Genomic DNA, 23,880 nt, shown 5'->3' with positions numbered 1-23,880 from the left:
TATAGTGAGCATGTGCCTTTTTCAGCTCTACATTAAAGTGATTGCAAACATATGGTCCTTACTATATTACTACAATATGATGATTTTAATTTACATTAGTGCAACTAATCTTTACTTGTCTCAAACTACAGTGGATCCTGATGTGATTAACTATGCTTACATATGAAAAGTAAAATCAAAAAACTGCTCAAATTTAAACTGGAATTACATAAATAACAAAATGAATTGTTGCTTTCCATGTTTTTAATAGGTAACCATCCTTTATTAAATGACAGATTACATTGGGATAGGGGAAAATTTCCCTCCATGGCATAATCGGTGTGTTGAACATTACCTTATACCAGAAACTAATGATCCATCTGTTACATCACAAGGCCAGTCTTAGAGAGACGCAAAGAATTTAGACACATCTGGAAATTGTGTTTTGAGGCCCAACTGTAAATACAGATGCAGTTTGTGTGAGACGAGGAAGGTAATGAATTTCTCAGATGGGCCGCAGGTCCCTGAAGGACCAGGAGGAGCAGATAACCGCCAAATGGCTTTATAGTTGTTTGCTGTGGAGCAGGATTTGTATCAGTATGAATGTTTAAATCATGCTATATAAAATATCCTATTTAAAAAATCTCCACACTTTAACTGCATGGCTTTTTTAGTTTCTGTATCTATTCTTACGATCAGTATCAGAGTATCAGTATGACATGTTGGTGGTCACTGAATACTGTGAACTGATAGTCAAACATTTCCCTAACTAGGCTTAAAGAGGAAAGGATGTAAATGTTTAGAATATCAACATTTATTTAAATAGTTTTAAATATTTTATACATATTAAACACACAAAAGTAGCAATTCAATGATGCCATGTGTTAATTAGAAATTAGAAGTATATCAATGGTGCTTAGAATTGAAATTGAATTATCAAAGTATTTAACCAACAGATTAGCATAGTCAAACTATAAAGTGCAACTCACCATGCCCAGTTTACTGAACAGGAGATTCAGAAATGTGACAGTCATCAAATTGACATTGTTTTTCCCAGACTTACGTATTTTAAAAAGTGAAGACGTCACCACAATAGGCAGCTTTTCAATTGTCCACTTATTCCGCCCCATTCTGAAATTGCAAACTGTCTGAAGAAATGTTACCAACATTCATTTCTTTCTTGAGGTTACAGGCGTGCCAGTGAGTCTGCCTTATATGCATAGACAATGAACAAAGTACACTCTGTGTCAGAAGATCCTATATTATCCAAAAAATATCTTCTACAAAGGTGAAAAGTCACTCAGTTGTTGAGTTTAGGAGGGAAGCATTTACAGCCCATACTGAGTTTAGATCCTCATGTTTGGTGAAGTCCATTTGAAATTTTTTTGAGCTCGGCTACAAATACAACATTACAAATTTTACATTTCCTAACCAAAGCAGTGGCTCAAAGTAAAATTTCATTCACTTTCTCTTTTGCCTATAGTTGGTCGCGGTGCTCAACAATCTTTAAAAAAATGGCTCTTCTTTGCAGACCCATTTCTCCGGCTTGTGTAAAGAAATGTGGGTACCTTTAATCTCAGAGTCATTTTTCCTAAATAGTTTACAGGACTTCTCATGATCCTTGTGACTGTTTTTTCTTGGCCCCATTAAAAAATCCTTGTTGCTGTCACTGTCTCTGTCATGGGGTTGCCTTTTTGTGATGAGATGCATAGAATCCAGCGCATTGATCCTTTTTTTCGCCATTTTATGTTTCACCTTTGAGGACGTCAGAGAAAACAGTGGGTCAATGCAGGGTGATAATGGAGTTTTAATGTTGGAATATGACATGTCCTGGTATGCAGTCAATGACATAAAGTCAGTTGTATCCTCGATTTTAGGTTTAATTTTATCAATGAAATAATGTCCTCCTTCCCCCCTTTCACTTTTTATGTCAGTGCCCCCTTGATTGTCACCATCTTCTGTTTTGATGGTGTCTTGTTTATTGTGTTCTTTTGGGTATTTAGAACATGGTGTGAAGTTGTCATAATGATATCCCTCCTCATTTGTCTCTTGGTGTTTTTTCTCATGGCTTCTCTTGGTGGCAAGGTAGAGGAAACGCTGGGGACAGAAGGAGCAGCGGTACTTCTTCTCTGGGTTGGGGCTCCGGGGTGTATTGTCAAAGCAGGAACCATTTTCCATACAGCTGTTGCAGATGTAATCCCCACCAGCAGGTGCCTCGCCAGGGGGCCCTTGTTTACCACAGGTCCGGCAGAAACATGGGTGGGAACCAATAACATGAGCTCTCAGACCGGTCTCTGTGATAAAAGAGCTGTCACAGATGTCACAGTTGTAGGTCGCCCTCGGACTGCAGTTCCTGCTAAGACTACGTTTCACCTCTGCACCACCACCTGAGATGTTCTCCTCCGTCAGCCAACTACTTCTATCAAAATGGGCTTCAGTGGCAGCAGTTCTATCTGCAGATGCTTCAGGGTAACGGTTAAATAAAGCTTTTCTGTGCTTGAATCTCAGCTTCTTCCTTTTCTTTTTAGCTTTGTAAGAATAGTAGGGACGCCAAAGCTTATCAGCTGTGTCACAGTCGTGGGGATCATCGTATGTCTCTGGCTCTGTGGTAGCAGTGACTTCCGGTCTGAGGCGGAGCCTGGGGCTCTCTGAGCTTTCCCTTATTGGAGGGCACCGACTTGGGCTCTCGTCCTCATTCAGTTCTCTGAGTCTCCTTTTCTTTCTGGGGAAGAGCTTAGATCCTTTGATTCGGCGGCGAATGATGGCTTCATTACCTATTTTCACTGTTATCTGACAGAGTGGCATGGCATCCCCATCCACAGATGGACCTGGGCATGCAGGTTTGGCAATATATGTTTCTGTCTTCGACCCCACTGTTTTATCACGCACTAGATTCTCTGTGCTTGATTGAAGTAGCTCCTTGGTCATATCCTCAACTCTTTTTGCAGAAGCTGATAGCTCACCTAACTTTTTAACAGTTTTCAAGGAGTTGAAGAATGGCACATTATGATTGATGTACTCTGAGTTCAATAACACTGGAGGATCATCTTTGTAACCCGCTGTAACCGGTTGCAAAGAGAAGGTGCTGTTGTAATTAATGAAGGGTGAATCTCTATTCTCAGCCTCTTTTGTGCCTCCCTGAATTTCTGACTCACTGTTCAGACTTTGGTCAATATCTTGGTCACATGGCTTGTCAAAGCTGATGCGAGGAATGACAGGGGCCACCGTCTTTGTTGTTGCCATGAATGTCAGAGGGAATGACACAGTATCAGGGTGGCTGATCAGACCACTTTCTTCAAATGGAGGGATAAGAGAATTGCTGTCTAATGGCGCTTGGTCACCTCTTTCAACACTATCTGAAAATGTCTGACTGTACGACTTGTATTGTCTCTTTCTAAACTTCATAGGCAGAAGCCTGTAGAGCTTGATTGGGTAAACACTGGCCTTCAGCCCACCATTGGCCGATTTTTTCTTAGCGGCCGTACTGGGATCAATGCCGTGAAAAGACTTCTGATGATTCTTTAAGATATAATATGTCATGAATGTCTCCAGGCAGAAAATGCACTGATAGCGTCGTTCACCTGTGTGCCAGATTTCATGCTTTGTTCGGTACTCTGCCAAGGCAAACACTTTACTACAATAATGACAGGGATAGGCCCTCTGCCAGGAATGTACATTCTCATGCCGCTTCAGACTGGATAGGGTGACATAGACCCGTTTACACACACTGCAGTTGTATCTCCTCTGACTGCCACCTGGCCTCACTGCCTTCTCATCTTGTGGAGGCTCTGATTGGTCTACTTGAAGGGGCTCTGGGGTGTAAGGGGTTGAGAGGTCAGCAGAAGGAAGCGGTGTCACGATGCTCTCCATGTTTGGTATGTCATCTGAATGGAGGTCCACCTCTTTGGCTGGTATGTCGGTAGCATGTAGTTTAGGTGGGTATCTTACAGCCTTGGGACAGACCTGCTCATGGTTGCGCAGCCTTTTGAGGTGTATGAACTTTCTGTGACAAAACTTGCAAAACAAATGACTGACAAAACGCTTTTTATGTACTTCTGAGTGAACGGTGAGAAGAGCTTTATTTGTGAATATCTCTGGACAGTGCTCGCATCCGTAGATTGAGATGCTGTCCTCTGTGTGCGGCGAAAGGGTTGGTGGTCCTAACTCCATCTGAACATTGTCAGTGGCTGTGGGTAGCCCTGGGTCTGCACTCTTTTCTGTTTCTACCTCTGAAAAAAGTGGAGGTGGTGTCATGAGTGCAACGGGTTCTGCAGTAACAGCATCAGCTAATGTGGGGGTTATTGTGTTTGGTTTGTCTGTTTGTGGTTCAGCTGGTGTTTGAAATATTGTTTTACCCACAGTGCCTCTCAGCCTGTGGCGCTTCTTAAGTGGGCCTGTGTTCCTGTAAATGAGTTGCTTTGGCTGTGATATTGCTGGCTTACAGACCTTCTTGTTGTCCAATTGACTGCCATCCTTGCCTTCAGGAGATTTGCTTACTGCATATGAGTGCTCTGAGAGGGTGTGGGTGGTCTCACTGTTACTGCTGAGGCAGGATGTTGTAGGGCAACTTGATGGGAGCTGTTCCACATCTGGTGACTGCCTCTCCCCACTGGTTTGAACCAGAGGGGTGAAAGGATTGTTCCCAGGACACACTTCAGTGATTGAGAAGGCATTGGTGATGCGTGGCCCTCTGGTACTGTCTGTCTCTTCAGGCCTGGGAGCTTCCTTCATTGTTTTTTTAGACATTGGAGCTGTGCTGAAGTCCGTAGATTTAACACATTTGTCCTGTTTCTCTGGTTCTGCGAGCCTCTCTAAAAAAGGAATTCCAAGTCTTTTTCCAGCCGCCACTAGTCCCCCTGTGTCCTCTGCACTAGGTGATGTCACCTTTGAACAGTAGATGAAGTTGAGGATACTGGCAAACACCTCCGACTTCAGGTCCGTCAGCTCCAGCACTTGGCTGGAGCTCCATGTCTCGGGAGTTGTCAGAGCGTTCCTGAAGTACCCACTGCAGGCTGCCAGGATGTTTTTGTGGGCCCGAAACTTAACATCCTCCACCACGACAGTGACATCACAGAAGAGGCCTTGTGAGCGTTGCTCATTGAGCTTGCTAAGTACAGTGTGAGGGTGAGCACTATCCATCAGGTTCTGAGTGCATGGGGACACCACTGTCATCTACAAAAGAAGAGAAGAAATAATTATATCCACTTATTACAAACTCAAGGATCTGACTGCTTTGATGTTGTTGAAAAGAGCCAGAAGATTGGTGTGTACACTTTGTATTTGAAAAATAATTTTGCTCTTCTAGTGTTTAAACACTAGATGGCAGTAACGTCCTGACAGATGAGCTCCAGTGCTGTTCTGGTGACTCAAGCCATCATATGAAGTCATCAAGACATCCATTTCAAAAAAAAAAAAAAAAAAAAAAAGCCCTGCATGAAGTTTAAATCTTTAAGGCAAAGTTTAGGGCCATTAAATGATAATCTTTTTAATAGTGAATGCTTTTTATTGAACTAATTCAGGATTTTGCCAAAACTTTCATAAGTCTCCTGTTTTTGCTTTCATATTCCTGTTTCTCTTTTGTAGAAGAGATCCTTAATCTCAGGGGGCTGTGAATAAAAGCTCAATGAGACATATTTAAAAGCCTGCTTCAGTGTGGCAGAACAGGGGCAGACTTCACTGATGTAATACATTTGTTTTGATATTTCAGTTACAGCATGCTGTAAACCTTTTTTCAGTGCTAAGATGTGGGAAAGTGATTGTTTTGAGGAATGGGTTTATGAAATATGCATGAGGTAGAGCAGCAGTGTCCCTTAAACTACTGTCAACATGTCCTTGAGCAGGCCATTGAATTCTCAGATGCTGCAGTTTAGCTGCTTAGCGGTCTACGGTTAGCACTAGGAAACAGCAAAGTGAGGATGTATCATGCAGCTACTTAGAAATACTGTGAGAATGTATTTTTAATCAAAGGACGTGACTAAATATATGCCAAAACTGTTGCCACTGACCTAGAATTGTACTGTGATGGTTGTGATTAAATAAAAGTCTTGGATATAGTGACCTGGTGTACCATGCTCTCTTAATTACTTCCTCAATGCAACTACTTTTGGTCTGCCCACTGATTTCCTATTTGTTCCACTGTCGTTTATCTATTAAGATACACTTGGTTTTTCACAAATGGAACTTTCGTGTCATGAGTAACTGAAGTTGTTTAAGCACTAGTCCCCAAACAAAGTCATGAGACGGTCTACTCCGTGTGCTACCACAACTCTGCACTAGGTCTGGTTTAGTTGTCATGACTGTCCTGTTCGTCTTAATATGACAATGACATGCAGATGGCTATGCACTGGTGAGTCATATGCTCCCTTCTTCAGTTGTCTATCAGTTGGCTGTGGAGGCATCTTTTCACTTGTGTCACATACATTTGTTGTCACTGCTAACTACAGGGAAGTGTTAATTAACATCTCATGAGGGAGCTGGCAGCCAGGAAGGGACATTGATACAATATAATGTAGCAGAGCAGTAAAATAATCATTACTATGAAAAGTAGAAACATTAACGTATTTTTGCCTATTCAATGTAGCTGTAATACTATAATAATATTGTAATACTATATCTTAAGGACACACGTCTTAGTCTTCCTGTTATTATACACAGGCATACACCACTGCACTTATTATACAGGCAATACAGATTTCTGGTCAGACAGGGATTGACAAAGTTTTTGTATATTGACAAAGCAGTATTTGAGGTTTGATTTTGACAGTAAACTAAAATGATCTGCTATCTGCAACTCTAAGAGGAAGTTAAAGTTCATTCATTCTCACTTTGAAGGAGGATGAATCACCCAACATGATGTTCTGTCTCTGGCCTACTCATATCAGAGTCAGTGTGGTTTGAGTCTATACTGAGTCAGTTTGCATGTCTGACGCAGTGTGCTGACTGTACCTGCTAAGACACACTCAACCCGCTCTTGTAAATGATGAATCAGTACACCTGCATCAATGCTATTTAAAAATCCAACTTGAGCTCAGAGAGAAGTTAGTACTTCCCATTGTTATGACTGTGCAATTTAGCATGAGACCATGATTTTCTTTCTCCGCAGCTGCTTTGGCTAAATGCTACTGATCAGGCAACTGGTGCTATTTTTAGTTCCTCTGTGTTGTAAACTTGTTCTTTGTTCTGCGTGATTTCTTAGAGGAAAACAGGAGAGATGGAGTTTAATTTGTCGTGATCCATAGGAGATTTAGTTTGTGCAGATTATACAGTACTACTCTCAATTTATATTAAATTAATAGGCAGTTCGGTTTGATGTCTAATTTTGTTTTGTGTTTTGTTAATTTTTGTCTTGGACATTGCGCAGCATTTGGGAATTTGTTGAAATTTTTTATTTTGAAGGAAAAATAAATTTATAGTACTTTTTGTTTTCTCCAAAGAGGTTTAGGTAATTTATCAATTATGTAATTTTATTATTTTTAGTATTTTTTTTTTTTTTTTTAGTATTATTTTATTAAATGTTGTGCAATAAATACAGTATGGCCGCCTCTCTTTAAAGCCTCTCAGACGGCTGAAAACACAACGAGCCTCCTGCCCTCTTTCTCAGACAGGCCTCCGTTGTCATGGCAACATGCTATGGCGCAGCACTTACTGGGATTCGGCAGGATGGCAAGTGACTGTATTAGCTGTCCGGGTATTTGGTCCCCTCTCTCCCACAGATATCCTGCCCTGTCCGAGAACCGGCAAAACACAGCAGTCTACAGAGCAATCAAGGTTTGCCTTTGTCTCCGCTTGAATATATTTTATGTGTGAGTATTGGTCTGTGTGTCTTTGTCTGCAGCAGAAATGCTACCCAAAGGACTTTCCAACCTGATAACAGCATGTGCCATGGCTTTTATACTAATTTCTCAGTTTGTGCTGTTTACAGAAACAGTTTCATCTTTTCTTCTATGTTGGTATTTTACTTTAACATTTTAATTTTTCACAATCTGTACCAATTGTTGTGGTTTATTGCCACCACATGATGAGCGGAAATTTAAAATTTGTCATCAGTGCCTATGATTTTGCCACACCCAACCTTACTTTATCTTCAAAGCTCATGTGAAATTATTCTTTCCATCTAAACTTGTAAAATACAAAAAACCACATACCAAACCACAAACCAAGAAATGATAGTATAGCATACAGACAGTCTTGTCAAAGAGCGAAATGTCAAAGCAAAAGCCACTTCACGCACCTCTGCAAGGCGTACTTCCGCAAAAAACAGGTTATAAATTGAGGTAAACCATGCAAAACATACCTTAGTAAATAAGAGAAAATGATGCAGGGTGAACAAGAAATAGTGTCATGCAGTATCCCTTTTGTACAGCCTTCAGTATAGCCAACTATACATGAAAAACAGTTTCGTGAGAGCAAGGCGAAAGTAGTGGTGTTGTCAGAAGCAGAGCTTTTTCTGACGTCTTTCTTCCTCTCCCTCCCTCTCTGTGCGCAGATGACTCCAGCTCCAACGTCCTTTGCCTCTATCCATGCAGCCCAGGTCCTGCTCTAGATCTACCCTGCCCTCCTCTAACTGCCCCTCTTCTGTCCTGCTACGGCTATAGGAATAACTCACAGTTTATACAGCATGTAGCTAAACCGAGTACGGGTCTGCCTTTGTGTTAGCTGGGCAACTGAAGCGTTTCCACTGTACCCACTGAGCAGGAAACGGCAACTTTTATTAAGCATGGCAGAGGGCTGTAGGGAGAGCGGAGAGATGCTGGGTGCTACATCACTCATCAGCTCTGTACTCGATGCTACAGTCAGGGAAAACGCTCAGCTGCATTGCTGGTGGCAGCGTAGAGTGAGAGGTCCTCTGCTGCACAACGAATGCCGTATTACATCTCCCCAGCACAATGCCGGCTATATCCTGATGCATCTCGATGATGACCAAAAGGAAGAATGTCTTTTGCACCAAAACAAAATCATTTGAAAGAAAATAATCTGTTGCCCTCGTAGAAACAACATGCACCTTGAATGCATAACGCTACACCATCTGTTTCAATCTTGTGCATTCAGTCTCTGTCTGTACAGCACTATGTTACGCCAAAGCCCTTCGTCTGTGCTTACGCAGTCACTGTGGTTAGGTAATGCAGAACCTGAGAGAAGATGGCAGTGACTACTGTCCTATTGTGAATCACAGCAGTCTCGGGACAGATGTTCATCGATGCTTTTTCTCACAGTTGCGGTGATCATGCAAACTAAATTCAAGGCTTAGCGGAAAAAGAGACTCCTGCTAACAGCAGGGACTCAGGGTATACCTTTATAGAGGCTGCTGATTGATGCAAAGGCAGCAGATGCGTCAGCACTGCAGACGAGGGGGAGGGGAGGAAGCTGAACCCAACATGGCACTGTGAGCCTCTCACTAGCCTCTGAGGACGGAAGCGACTCTTTTATTTACATAGCTATGTGTAGGGTCTTGTGGCTGTGTGGGTCTTCTCCTCATGCTGGCTGAGACCCACTTTTAACCAGTATCAAAGCCATCTAATTTTATGTACTGTTGACTTCAAAAGGCAAAGTAGCAGGTGTCATCTCATAATGCATGCACTCAGTCATTGCCCTAGAGGAAAGAAACTTGCTTTTTATGCAGTGTTTGTGCTTTCATCTCTTGAAATGCACTTGATGATGACACTTAATCTTAGCTGCTGTATTGTCCAGTTCCCTTTTCTGGTACATCATAACACTGTAGTTTCATGAATACACAATTAACAGGCTCAGTCCTCTATTTTTTGTTGCTACCAGCAAGACCTGCTTCCTTGAAGAGCCCTACATTAGCCTGAGGAGCGGATAGTGTGCCAGCCTTTTAAGTAATTAAGTTTTCACCCTTTCCGATAATCTGCCACACTGCACCGTATTAGTGTGAAAACCAAAAAATATTATGAGATTACCATTCAGATGCTAAAGGTTTCTGGCCTTAGCCACAGCTTTTGGGTGGGATGGTATACTGCATTCTACCCACTACTCTTGAGTTGTCCATCATTTCAAACTTCTGATCCTCCAAAGATCTAATTTTTCCACTTCTAAAGGCCCACTCCTTAACTTTATGACTATATAAATCACAAATAGTGTATACTCAAATTCATAACTAAAAGGACTTTTTATATTGGACATTTTTTTTACTGAATAAATAAATTGGTAACTACATCAAAAAACATCAATTACCTGGATTTAGTTTTTTTCTGATGTTGTATTAACTGCCAATCAATTTGAGAATGACTGCAGTTCCCAAACCTTTGTTCTGACTTTTGGTGGTGGGGCCGGTCGCTTGTTTTCATTTGGATCATGGATTGATCCTTTAAAAGCTTTTGAAAACTGTACACTAAATATTTATGCCCAGCAACCTAAGTTTACTTTTAATAGCACAGATTTACTTGCTGCAGTAAAAGTAATACATGTTAAACTTACATATTATAACAACTGCATTAAAAGATAGAAAGATAACTAAGTATTCCACAAAATCAGGGTAAACAAACATAGAAAACCCTATAAATTCAATATTTTCAAAAGGTGCTCTTGAAACACCAAGGTAGGAGCAAGTCTTACTGAAATTTCTTTTCTATTTAGCAGTGCAGTACTTGCAATTTCATTTTGCATAATTGTATTTTATTGACTTACCACCAGTGCACTTCAGCCATCATCGGGGTTTATAAATTTAATGCCGCATTTAAGAAACAATAAAGCAGGCAATGGGTCTGGCACAGTTCGGCAGAAAATGTAGTATCACATCAACAATGTAGTAATAGATGCCATGAAGGTATTTTAGCGCATCAAATACAGTATATCAATAAGTCCCATGTTGACAGTAAGAAATAAGTTCATGTTTCAGAGATGGAGATGAGCAATACCAACCATGGGCATAAGCCACATTGTTGAAAAGGAAGGACTAGACCATTTGAAAGATCATGGCTGTAGAATCTGTGATGTCACCCATATGTTTTTGAAGGACATCTATAAGCCTGAATTCCTGTTTATTGGTTGCTGCGGTTTTTGTTAGTGGAGGGTGTACATGTGACGCCACTGTCTACAGAGGTCACCAGGGTCAATCCCCCCAGAGTGGCTATCATGCAACATTCAGTATCTGCCAATATGCTTTAACATAGGAAAGGAAAGGAAAACACTGGTAAAATTATGAAGAATTGTTGTTCAATCAACTGAACAGAAGAGGACTAACTCAGGTGTAAGTTTACACACTGCCAAAATTTAACCAGAAGAGAAACAACATAAAGCAATACTCTCTAAGCTTGTGTTTTTCTGAACGAAATGCAATCAAATAAAGACTAATAAATCTGTCAACAGACAAGAAGAATACCCTTTGAAGACCTTGTGACTTTGATCAAACTGGTAAATCCTGCTTTAAAACAGAACAAGGCATCTGCTTGCCTTTAGGCGTTTAGTATGACAAGGTGTTGAGAGACATTATACTGTAGAAACTTAAATTTAAACCTCAACCTCAATTTCTGACTACATTTCAACATCCACCGACCTCCGAGGGCCTGATACATGATATGTATCATCCCTAATTCTGATGGCCTTTACCTTTTCAGGATATTTTGTTTCTTCCTGGTGTCAAAACACTGTCCCTTCATAGCAGCCACCTGTTGGTCTGGTTGGTCACTCAGTGGCGGTGAGGGGCATAGTATCACGTGAAAAAGTGGCTTCAGTGGCACTTCTGTTACTGGAGCCAGAAAATCTAAATTTGGGTGGGTCGGGGGCTTGGCTGGAGCTGAAGTGGGATGAGTATGCAGCAACTACCACAGCTGATTCACTGAGAGTACTGTCAGTCAAAAGTATCTTCTTAACAAAATTCTAATTCTCAACTTCATAGTTAGGACACACATTCGACTTTGACCCCAAATTCCTGCGGACAAAAATCTATTGCCATTATATTTAAAGACATAAATTGAAGGTTTTTTTTGTTGACTGCAGTATATTTTCTCTGAGTCCGCATCTAAGATCCTGGTCAGGAAGATCACTGGCATTTAAAGAGAATATACAGAATTTATTTATGTTTTTTTATCTTGAGCATTTTTAGTTTGTGTCCTCATTTCAGGTCTTCATCAATTACTTCCATGACTTGAAATGAGTGCAGGTTTTGATGGTGGGCAAACTAATAGTTCTAATCAGTTTCTTCTTTGTGCGATCCGGTCCATCTTGTAGAATTCTTATTGTCTTTCTAACATAAAAGAATCACTAACTTGTATGTGCAGTTTGTACTGCATACCTGTTGAATGCATTTAGAGTGAAACTTATCTGTGGTAAGCCAATAAAATTACTGTTTTTTAATCATTTTTAACTCCAAAACATTTTACCAAAGTGGCCCATTTTTAACCATTTCACCATTTTTAACTGCGGAGGCCATCCTCAATATTTTACCGTAACTGGGCAAACTTATTATGCAGTTTACAGGTCTGGGAATCATTACTTATTTAAAAAAAAAAAAAAGAACTGGGAAATTTAGGCGAACTATAAATTCACCTTCAAAATAGATCTCAAGCTAATTCACAATCAAAACAGTAAATGGAAAAAATCCATTGCCCTTAAAGCGCTTAGATATTGCTCCACATAGTGGGTCCTAGTAAGTATTTTGTAAGCATCAACTTGTCATCCACAGTTGATATCATAGCTAGGATTTGTCCAAAACCACAGGACAAAGTATACAGGCCTCTTTCCCTCTGATGCTCAGTAAGCTCAGCTGCGGCCTGTAGGGACGCTGATCAGCAGGGAGGCACAGACCGCAGTACAAGGCTGAGTAGGCCTCATCCTCATTCTCAAAGCATTCACACTCTTAGCATACAAAGACACTCATCCCTGGTAGCACTTCTGTTGCTGCCGAAACAAGCACTCATACTTGCCTACCAAAAATGTTTCTGTGCAGAAGGTCTTGCTGGGCCTGTCTCTGCTGCTGTGGAAGTCTCTCTGGTGTTTGCTTAGGAGAAGGAAAGCACAGTGACCACCCGGCTCCCGGTCTCCCTTCGGCCAAGATCAGGCCTTCACCATCTTCCTTCTTCACTGTTGTCTGTTCTAGCAGAGGTTCCCTGTTCCTGCTGTGTATATTTGCCTTCTGTAGGCTGCTGCCACTGCTGCGTCACTCCCGCTGCATCACTGACCCACAAAGAGGAGCTGAGAAGGAGGGGTCGCGTGGTGAATGTGTGGAGGCAAGGGATAAGCAGAAAACAACCGGCACTGCTCTGCACTGCTCCAGCAAACAAATGGATGAGGCTTCCGCTCTGCCTCAGTTTGGGGCCTAGTTGCTGCTGTGGTATTCAGGAAGTAGGTCTGGGAGACAGATCCTTTATTGTTACGTAATGAATATTTTTTCTCCTAGACCAGACTCAGCTGAGAAGGCAGTATCCAGTGTTCAAGAGGCTAATAATAGGCCATAGTACCTACCAGTCAGGGTTGTATACGGTCATGTCATATCAGCACAAGCTATCATCAGAAGAATATTTAATGTTAAAGGAAGCTTTGTCGTTTGTGGAAAATGACCTGCATTTTAATGTGCTGTAAAACAACACTTTATTCTCGTCCCTGAACACAGGACAATGGAATACCTTTTGTTTTGTTTCTGTTTTGTCAGTCCTCTGTGACAATAAAACACAAAACATTAATTTGGTATGTAGCAGTTTTTAGTGACATTTATTGTACCATATGTTGACTCTAGTCCACTTATGTACCTGTTAGAAACTGAAAAAACAGTGCATACCTTTGTCTTACGTTACTGTAGCGTTCTTGTAAAGGTTTCTGGTGTGGTAGGAGCAGTGTGACAGATGCCCTTACAGACCTATTTGTACAAGGTTTCAATCTAGAATAAGTGTGTTGTAGGTTTTAGGCCTGGATGTGGCAACCAGAGTTACAGCACTTGTTTTGCACACGTTACCCAAGGGTTTATTTGCTTGATCCTCCTCCCATCATCTGACTCTAGTTTTCATTGCCATGTTGCTCCCTCTGCTGGCTGCACAAGTGAACACAGCACAGGGACCATACACAAACCTGGGTTATCTGTATGCAGAGACAGCACTGAGTGCCACTGGCCTTCAGCAGAGGGCGATAGAACCGTTCATTAGCAAATGTAAACAGGAAGTATTTAGTGAAATTGACCATTGGCCTTGATATGATGACAGCAGGGTTCTAGCTGCTGAAGTATTTCATATTTCACCAGTTTATCATTCAGGAAACATGATGGGACACTAAATGCTGTATTATATTGTATGTTTATTTAATTTACCAGTAATATTACACAATGTAGACTCTTTCCAACAAAAATAACTTGTAGGTAACTGCATCTATCCACTGAATACTAGTGGTAATTGTTGTTATCCAAAGAACAACAAGAAATTAACCACATAAATATACTGATTTGTTTTGAAGAATATTACGCATTTTTAATCCAACAGAATGTATATTTTTTTGTAGATAACACATATCAACCCTAAATTTGAAACTTAAGAACACTTACTAAACCTCACTGAAGACACTGCCTCTTGTTTCACAAGGTGCAAAATTAATTCTGGCTATTCATCCACTGTGATAGGATTTGTATTGCAGTTTTTTCAGAACAGTAATATAACTTCAGTTGCTTCACTGCTGCCACTTACTGCTACTGGTGTGGAACAAGGTAAAAAATGTCTTCCTCCAGCCCATGGCATTGGCTACGCCCTCCATGTCACTGGTAAATCCAGCACAGCGATTCCTCACACTGTGCTCCCAAAACCTCTCTGAATTGCAGAGCTGGTACAGTATAATCAGAGCACAACAAAACAGTGCAGATTGCCAGATATGGTTATTTGTGTACACATACACATGAACACACACGAATATGAACATACACGCTGGACAGAGCAAAACAGACACTAACACACCATATTTGTTTCATCTGATAAAGATACTTCTGGACTGTTATGAACTTATCATTTAAGAGGCTCTCACCTTTCTGAACCTATGTGAAACCTGTGCCAGAAGTGTTGTCTCTTTCAGCTGTAGGTAGGACATGATTTGGAGCATAATTTCATCAGGTAATCGCTCCAGGTAATCAAACTTTCCTTGACAAAGCGATATTGTGTATTCCAGGATCCTCTGCCCAAAAACAGCACCAAGTTGTTCTACAGTTGAGAAGTGGCAAAGCACATTCTGGATATCAGATACTTGAAAGCTTTCATAGGATTTGAAAAAGGTCTCCAGTATCATGGACATAATGGGCATTGATGAAGAAACCTTACGTTGTAGCATTTTCTGATGTAGGAAATCCTGATGGGATGTCCTCAGCTCTTTGGGTGGAGTGCCCCGGCTATCAAACCGCAAAGAAATCTTCCATGATCTCCATATTACCTAAAGTTACAAAGAAATTGAAAAAATAAACATAGAGGGCAGACTGAAGAAATTAAATTTAAATATAAACGCAGTAACAGTCATGTGAATCCAAAATACTATTTATTTATAATTATAATATTTGCAATAAAATATTATCTGTAAATGATTTTAATCCACAATGGCTGAATGGCTATTGATTTTCCAAGTTATATACTGTTAACATTTTGCCCACAAATCACTCAATTCAAGTTGAAATATAAGACTTTTAGTGGATGATACGGAAGTCTTTGTTCAATTTGCCAGAAAGTATCGTACAAACTATGAAATAGTAGCCCAGTAAGGTATTATTTAAAGATTGCTAGCTAACAAGTTAACGTTGTAGGTGGAAACTGAACTAGACTGTGTTACATATGCACGGTTTTTATAAACACTTAGCTTTTAACGAAGTTATTCGTTGAGACCCCGTTTTACAAATAGAAATTCATACAGATACTCGACCTCATTTTTGGCAATAACAAGTTGGAAAAAATCTTTTGGAGGTGGTGGACCTTGACCACTAATTTGAAATAGTTGCTCCCCGAGCAAGGACGCCATTTTGGACGCTGACTTGTAACCATGACAACTGAAAAGCAACTGAACAGTATTTACTCAACAGCAGAGGAAACTGCTTGATAGATGTTATGTTACATTAATGTGAGGTGATTACATAGGGTAATGCAGGACATCGAATTAATTTATAGAGATTATTGTTTAGTGCATGTGGGGGGGGGGGGGGGGGTCACGACCAAGCGGATTGATATTTTATATTTGTGACAAGCTAATGTTCCCAATGGCTTCAGTGTTGCAGTGATAGCCTTTTAAGAATTATCTCCATCTTTTTACGACGTTATAGCTACATATTTACAGAGCACTACATCCAGTGTTGTGGCGTTGGCTCAAAACAGGCAGATGCCGAAAGCTAAAAATCAGAAGTAAGTAGTCCCCTGAGCGGATGAATCACGCGGATGTATACTGCAGTTGTAGGCCCCTCAGCTGATGTGAAAGTAGCAGGGGTAGAGAGAGAAAAGAGGAGCTGGTGCACTGTCTGTTACAACTACAACACTGGAACAAATAGGTAACAACATTATACAAAAGGTAGAAATTTTCAGTGACATGTCAGCCAACGGTCTCTCGGACCTTCGAGGTTATTCAGTGTCGAAATACATCGGAGGAAATATGATTCAGTGTTGCGAAAATATCTCGAATCCCGTTCCTGCTTTCCTGTTTTTTTGTGTCTAAAAGGTATCAGAGGCCATTTCTTTTTGCTAGCTAGCGTTAACGCGCTAGGGGCTAGGTAGACAACTTATAAATTTTAACAAAATTATACAAAATTGTTCCCAAAAGAATGAATTCGTGAGTTGTAACGAAGCTGTTGTTTGTAAAAGAAATCCCATTACCATTAATTGGAGATGGCAAAGCGTTAGACAGGCTTGCTAATATTAATTAGCTTGCATGCCAATGTTAGCTGGCAATAGCCATAACGCTCTTGTTTGATTTGACAACGCTAAACGTCAGCTACGTAACTGCCCTGCAGTAGCTAATTCGGTATTCATAAGGTCAGGGATTTATTGTCACCTGGACAGCTAGATTATCTAATACCAACCAGTAACAATAGCGTATATAGCTAACAAGCAACTGTTTATTTTTGTCCACTTATTATTGGCGAGTGAACAGTCATTGAAGAAACATTTGCTATCTTACTTAGCTAAGCTAGCGTTAGCTTGCTAATAATTAGCTTCGATACTTGTCATTCTGGTTTTAACGGGAGCAAAATGAGATGCTCAACGTTATTTTCTCCTTTCACACAGAGTCTAAATAGGGAGTATGTGCTTTGTTGACATGTTGCTTGTTAGTAGTCAACTTGTTTCTGCCTGGTTAGCGTTAGCCTAGACGCTAGCCAGTGATGTAGTGAGAGGCAGACATTGGCCTCAAGTCAGCTTAGAAAACATTAGTGATCCTCATAGCCAGCTAACATTAGTTAGCTCTACTTGTGTACACTATAGTCACGTTGACAGTTCCTAAGAGAGTGATACTGGATCTGCCTGGTTACCTGTCGACTTGACAGTTGTGTATTTTTGATTCGATAATTCCATCAAACTACAGAAGGTGAGCTAAATTGCGTGCGAGACATGTATAATTTTTCTTTAAACTTGATCGTCCGCCAGACAGAGCAGTGTGTCATGGCAGTGAGAATACCAAGTTAGCTTGCGTTGGTTTACTGGTAGCCTGCTAGCTATATTACATTAAACGGCTTTCGAAAGACGGTCCAGCCGCTGCTGCCATTTTCGATGTGTAGCTAATCTCAGATGAACGTAATCGTCATTTGCCACCTAAGGGATCCGTCTTGGCCATTCAGTAAAAAACTGGCCGTTTCATACCACAAACAAGGTACAAACAAGGTAGCTGCTCGATTTTGGCAGTGCTTGTAGTTAGGGAGCTAAATAGGTTGACACACCGGTACGCCAACTACGCATTTCCATGGAGCCACTGCTACGTTAGCCAGCGTAACTTTAACCAACGAGTCTCTGGTATGTAATTACTAGCCTTGTAGCGTTTTCTTGTCATTATATTCAGTACCCAGCGGTTACAAACTTCGCTTTTGGGATGTAGTAGTTTTTTGGATAGACACGGATGGGACTGAACTGCTGTCAAAATGTATGGGAATAGCTAGGATAAGAGTGGCTAAACATGCTAACGTTAGTCGGTGGTGGTAGACAACTACGTCAGAAATACAGGCCTCTGTAAATCATGGGTATAAAAATTGGACACTATCGTGCTTGTTTAGTGGTGCAGTAGAAGAAACTTTGGACCCGCGAGCGTTTCAAGCTGCCGATCACTTGATGTGTTTAACTAATAACATTATGCGCGAGTGTGGTGCACCAGTTGTCAGAATGGACGAATAAACAAAGACTAGGGTGCACTGTCAGTGCAGGCCTAAAATGGCCCTGTGAGCTTGCCAAGTGTGGCGTATTTTTATGATGAGTGATATCATTATTTAAACCCAAACTAAATGGGTTAATTAATAATTTTCCTTTTCAAGATGGCAAAAAGTATCTAGGTTGTGATTCAGTCGTCTCTTTGTATCAATTGATAAAATCATCCATGTCTGTGTGTGTGTGTGTGTGTGTGTGTGTGTGTTAAAACATATCAGTCACTCCTGTTATTAGTACCCTCATGTCACTGATTCATGAGAAGTACTATAAATTATACGTCTTCATATGTAAAACACATTTTCTTTTACATCCTGTCTAAAATGATAACTACAATAACAAGCTCTGTTGGCCAGGTATCCATGTGTTATGGAATGTTAAGGCCATTTTAAAGAATATCAACTACTGTTAATATTCTTTAATAAGAGTTTGAGGCTTTTGAAAGATAATTCTCTGTTTGTGTGGTTGGTTTGACTTGTAGTCTGCCCCATGGTAGGTTTATTTAGTTTTTTCTGTGACCTTGATCATCATTACTCAATGGAATCTCAGGTTTTTGTGTTCCTATTGTAAAGTGATGTTCTGATGATGAAGATGATCATGATGATTGTGATTATTGGATGAATGAATGCCAAGGGTTTAAAAGAAAAAGTACAAATGTATGAAAAAAAAACAAAGCAAGTGTACTTAGGGTTAGGAGGATAGTTGGTTATAGCTTAACATTATAGGCCAATCTGTGCTCATAATACATGGTAACAAAACTGTTTGAAGTACTGTCTCTTAAAGCCATGATGTTATAATTTGATACAGACTGTAAGAGTTGGGTTAATGTTTAAAGGTCATTTAGTGGTTTACTGTAGGTGGTTCACATAAGTAAAAATTCTGTTGTGACCATTATTGGGAGACTGCTTGCAGACTGGGGAAAGTGTGCGGAAACGTGCTGAGAACATAAACTGAACTGTGTGGATCTTACTAGTTTTTTTTTCTGTAGAATCGTTTTGATCATATAAATTACTGTACACTAAGTTTATAAAATCATTTGAAGTCTTAGCCCAATCTTTTCATAGTATCAACTGTGAGTTGCCTGGTTCTTGGCATGTGGTCTTTTTGGCACCAGGTCTCTGCCCCTACACAAATGGTAGTGTCAGTAATAGGATGGGTAAATTGTGTTCTGGTGGGAGTTTGTATCTTGAGATGTACAATCTTAAGAGAATTGATGAGACATTTGTTCGCCTAAACATCTCAAATGGGCTAGATGAGTGATCATGAGATTGATGGTGCAACAGTTCTATTCGCTGTCACGTACAACACAGCAACCTGTTTGAAACCACAACCCGTTGTTGTAGGAGAGCATAGATATAAAGGTCAAAATTGAGTTTTGTCAGTATTCTTATGTGTTTTCTTTCTCTCTTTGATTGCAGTGAATGGTAGTGTCTAGAAAGGGTATGTCCCTTCAGGAGAGAGGTGCCAATGTCCAACCGGCCTAATTCCAATCCAGGGGGGTCACTGCGCCGTTCACAGAGGAACACTGCTGCGGCCCAGCCACAAGACCACACAGTCGCGGGAAGGTGAGTCTATCTAAAAACTTGCCATCAAGTTTTTGTTAAAATCTCAGTCCAAAGTTAGAGGCAGTAATCATAGTTTGTGGATAACATCACTAGGGGTTTTCTTGAAGGGAGCAATAAAAGAGGGCTGTTTAGTAGAGGGGTATTTGTAATTAGTTCATGGGTGGCATGGGTGTTTTTGTATAGTAACTTGAAGTTTAAACTCAATGCACAATGGTTATATTGGCCGCTTTGATCAAAGTGGATGCTTATATTGTGTTCTCCTATCATAGTCAAATGATGATTAGATCTGTTTAGGTGTTTTTCATTCTACTCCAGAGGTGTCAATTCAGAGGATATGTAGCCGCAGCCAGGCAAATTCATTTGGGGGTTGATCAAGTTTCTCTTTTATGTGGATTAATTACAGAAACCCACACTGTCACTTGCTCTTTAATTTTCAACCTTACAGGTTGCAGTCAGAGCAGGTAAAACATAAAGCAAATTCCCCACCTGAAAGTAGAAGACCTAATTCTAAGGCTTCCAAAGCCACAGCCAGCACAGCCACTGGCCAGTCCAGAGGGCACAGCTCAAGAAGGTACCCCTCCTCTCTACTTGGTGCTTAATGTGTGTGCGTGTGTGTATGTAGGGTTTGTAATTTACCCAATAACGTCATACTTATTGTACACCTTTGGGTTTTGTTCTAAATCTGAATGAGTACAATTAATGTGGCATTGTAATTCATCACTTTTCACGTTTTCAGAAATTTCCTAAGATGGTGTTTTTGTTTTTTTTTTTGTTTGTTTTTTTTTGTCCCACTTGCTCCCTGGCAGAAGCGGTCTTACTCTGTCCGTGGCTTCATTTGTGTTGCAAGACGACCCAGAGGCTGCAGGGACATCTGAACAAGAGCGACCAGGCCACCAGTCAAAGAGTGAAGGTACCCGAGGGCTAAAGCGAAGTGAAGCTCCAGACCAAATTAGTACCTTCGGACCGACCCCTGCCAAGAAGCCCAAATCACTCCCCCCACCGCGAGACAATACCTCAGAGACCAAGAAAGGCCCAGCTAAGTCCAAGAAGAGATCACTTGCTTCAGAACCACCTGCATCGTCAGGTCGAGGTCAGAGCAAGAAGAGCGGGCCCTCTGGGGCCTCACCAATCCAGAAACGGAAGAAAGCTGACTCTCTCCCCGGTCTAAGTAGCACCGCTGGGTCCCTCCCCAATCGTACCGAGGGCAGAACTGCAAAACCCACCAAGCTGGCGTCTAAATCGGCCGCCTCAGCCAAAGCTGGGTGTAGCAACGTGACAGACTCCTCCTCCTCTGCCTCCACCTCTTCCTCTTCCTCCACAACAGGCACCAACAGCGCCACCACGCAGGGTGCCCGAGTCAAACAGGGAAAAGATCAGACCAAGGCACGTCGCTCTCGCTCAGCCTCAAGCCCCTCCCCACGCCGTAGTACCCGTGACAAGGAACAGGCCAAATCTGCCAGCTCTTCAAAATTTGAGTGGGCAACACGCTTCAGCCCCAAGGTCAACCTGCCAAAACCCAAACTGTCTTTGCCCGGATCCTCCAAAACTGAGACCTCCAAACCTGGGCCATCAGGATTACAAGCTAAACTAGCAAGTGAGTCACATTAACTATGTGCGGATCCCCTCTATTCATGGTAGAAATGCTCATTTTATCCACTGTCTGAGCTGTAGCATCTCTCTTTTATAGCTTTTGTTAAGAGAGATTTCAGTACCACTTAGTATCATTTCAGAAATATTTGATAGTGTCTCATATTTGAATTTGTTTATCCCTCTTCTCGTGATGGGAGGTGATGAGTATGGTGGAGGGAAGTTAATGTTAGGGTTTGCTTTAATGGGTTTGTAATTGAGTGAAAAGATACGTGTTTAAACAGGGTAATGCTCGGCTTGTTGAGGGTCAGCACGTTATTCATGTGTGCTTGGTTGGAGGTTACCTCTCTGGGATTAAATGTCACAGGACCTGTGAACCGAGCAGTGTCACGGCATCAGTTACAAATCTTCACTCTTAACTGCTGGGAGCAAATATATTTGGTGTCACTGCCGCCCAGTTGAGACACATTTCACACATACACCACAGAGGTAAACCATACAGATAAATGCTTAATCTCCAATAAAAATGAGTATACATAGGCTGTTTACACACAGGGATAACATTTCACAAAGCCTTTATCCAGATATCTGTGTAACTCATGATATACACATATCATGTATAAAAACAGTTGGTGACACTCACACACTGCATACAATAAAGCGTGTCTGTTTCTTGAGTAGCATACTGTATCTAGTTCACATGTGGTAAGTGTGGAGTTCACTGATGATCTGGCTCAGATTTCATACTTAAGTACCTGTAGCCTAAAACTGGAGAGTAGCTAAACACATAAATACTGCTCGTCGTTCAATTGTCAGTGTGTGGTGCAAATGTATGATTTCACAGGAATGGTAGATACTTAAGAGTAAAATTCAGTAAGACTTTTTTAGTAAAATGGTCTTTATGGTGGTATTTTCACTGCTGGTCAAAGGTTTTAGAACACTCACATTTTTCCAGTTTTTATTGACATTTAAGCAGTAAGTCCAGTGAATAACCTTAAATGTTACATAAGTAAGTGGTAAACTGCCCAAGGTTTAAAAAAAAAAAAAGAAAAAAAAAAGCTTTAGGTCACCAAAAACCTGAAAAATCGTCTAAATTTCTTAGGAAAACAAGCCCTTTTCAGGCAAGAAATTGGTTAACTTACAGCTTCCCTGCAGCAGTGGCAGTAAATGAAGCCTTGAAAGTTAATGCAAACAATTCCTACAGGTGCCCAAGCTTTTACTGATTTATTTACAAACCCTCTGTCTGTTTGTATTGGAACAGACTGTGTTACTACACCCTCTGAGATGCATTATTATGACAATACTGTACTGCAGGAAGTAGTTCTGTATAGTGCTATCAGAATGGTGGTAAAAAGACAAGTAACAAACCAAGATAATGACCCAAAATGTTAGAAGAAAAGAACCAGACGATGGCTTCAAATGATGGAAGACCAGCACATTGTCCATAGTTAAACCCCATGGAGCTGATTTGGGATGAATTGGACAGAAGGTGAATGCAAAGCAACCTACAAGTACAACACATTTGTGGGAACCTATGCAACAGTGCTGGGACAAACTTTTCAAAACAGTGTTTCATTTCCACTGTAGAAAGAACATCACGAGTGTGTTCAGATGCTCGACGAGTAAAAAATTTAGATTAAATGTAGGATTTAAGATTCCTTGGTCCTTTTTTTTTAAATAAAAATTTTTTTTAATTCCAGAGTACACTGAGATTTTACACTATGTAAATTTGAGTAAAACTGGAAAAATTGAGGAGTCCTAATACCTTTGACCAGTATTGTATATAACCTTTTGACTTGGACATTAATCCAAAGGCTGCCCTCATGAATTCTGTGAAAGCAGATTTTATTAATGCAGAGTTATAATATAAGCAGTTTAGCTTGTTTCTTTTGATGCTGTCATGAGGTGTTGAGGTGACATATTGATCTCAATAAGATGTTTTCTGATGTTTTGGGAAACTACTGGTAGCTAGGCTCAGTTAGTATTGCATTGGGTTTTTATTTTCTGCATGAATTTGAGCATTTATCATTCTAAACAATATCTATAACTTTAGCAGTATAACAGCTGAGACTTGGTAAATTATAACCAGTTAAATATAGGTTTTTGAGGCTGCTGCCGATACCAATATTTGAGAGTTTGAATTATATAACAACATATTGTCTGATTTTTATTTATTTATTTATCCCCCCCCCCCCCAAAACATAAAAAAATAAAGCAATCCTTTTTGATAAGGAGACCTTCCATTTTCGTCAGTGCTCTCTGGCAGACAATTTCTTGTTATATATTAGCAAACACATACACCGATATATCGGCCATAAACTAAAAATGGTTAGAAATATTAGCCATGTCGATTGATTGATCAGGCTCTATCACCAGTTACAAAAAGATTTGGTCAGATACCACAGTTTGCTCAATAAAAACACATTTCTATAGAATAAAAAAAA

General features: G+C 40.6%; 3 protein-coding genes across 7 annotated transcripts in view; 1 reads left to right on the top strand and 2 right to left on the bottom strand.

Annotated features, from left to right (window-relative positions):
* Positions 1–289: 289 nt before the first annotated feature.
* zbtb38 (zinc finger and BTB domain containing 38) lies at positions 290–13,228 on the bottom strand. The gene is made up of 2 exons (XM_040129853.1): positions 12,865–13,228; positions 290–5,151 (listed from the first exon to the last, which is right to left on the bottom strand). Exon 2 carries the CDS (start codon positions 5,149–5,151, stop codon positions 1,486–1,488), a length of 3,666 nt encoding a protein of 1,221 aa, XP_039985787.1. The 5' UTR covers positions 12,865–13,228; the 3' UTR covers positions 290–1,485.
* A 1,063-nt stretch (positions 13,229–14,291) lies between these two features.
* On the bottom strand, positions 14,292–15,909 carry fbxo36a (F-box protein 36a). Its single transcript, XM_040130363.1, has 4 exons — positions 15,814–15,909; positions 15,225–15,333; positions 14,935–15,107; positions 14,292–14,736 (listed from the first exon to the last, which is right to left on the bottom strand). Exons 1-4 carry the CDS (start codon positions 15,907–15,909, stop codon positions 14,587–14,589), a joined length of 528 nt encoding a protein of 175 aa, XP_039986297.1. The 3' UTR covers positions 14,292–14,586.
* Positions 15,910–16,304: 395 nt separating this feature from the next.
* Positions 16,305–23,880, top strand: part of trip12 (thyroid hormone receptor interactor 12) — a 30,626-nt gene continuing 23,050 nt past the window's right edge. Inside the window, exons 1-4 of one of the 5 annotated variants that reach the window (XM_040130361.1) lie at positions 16,305–16,429; positions 19,703–19,849; positions 20,295–20,420; positions 20,656–21,443. In XM_040130361.1, coding sequence (XP_039986295.1) covers positions 19,752–19,849; positions 20,295–20,420; positions 20,656–21,443 — 1,012 coding nt within the window. In that variant the 5' untranslated portion in view covers positions 16,305–16,429; positions 19,703–19,751. The other 4 variants (XM_040130359.1, XM_040130356.1, XM_040130360.1 and 1 more) reach the window with 4 other exon arrangements.

Source organism: Xiphias gladius, chromosome 7 (assembly GCF_016859285.1).
Source record: "Xiphias gladius isolate SHS-SW01 ecotype Sanya breed wild chromosome 7, ASM1685928v1, whole genome shotgun sequence".
Taxonomy (NCBI): Eukaryota; Metazoa; Chordata; class Actinopteri; order Istiophoriformes; family Xiphiidae; genus Xiphias; species Xiphias gladius.
This window is presented reverse-complemented; position numbering and strand designations above follow the sequence as displayed.

Coding starts and splice junctions, on each gene's coding strand:
- zbtb38 (XM_040129853.1), bottom strand. CDS start 5,151: ATGACAGTGGTGTCCCCATGCACTCAGAACCTGATGGATAGTGCTCAC.
- fbxo36a (XM_040130363.1), bottom strand. CDS start 15,909: ATGGCGTCCTTGCTCGGGGAGCAACTATTTCAAATTAGTGGTCAAGGT. Junction 15,108..15,224: donor ACATCAGAAAATGCTACAAC/GTAAGGTTTCTT, acceptor TCTCAACTGTAG/AACAACTTGGTGCTGTTTTT. Junction 14,737..14,934: donor TTTCACATAGGTTCAGAAAG/GTGAGAGCCTCT, acceptor ATACTGTACCAG/CTCTGCAATTCAGAGAGGTT.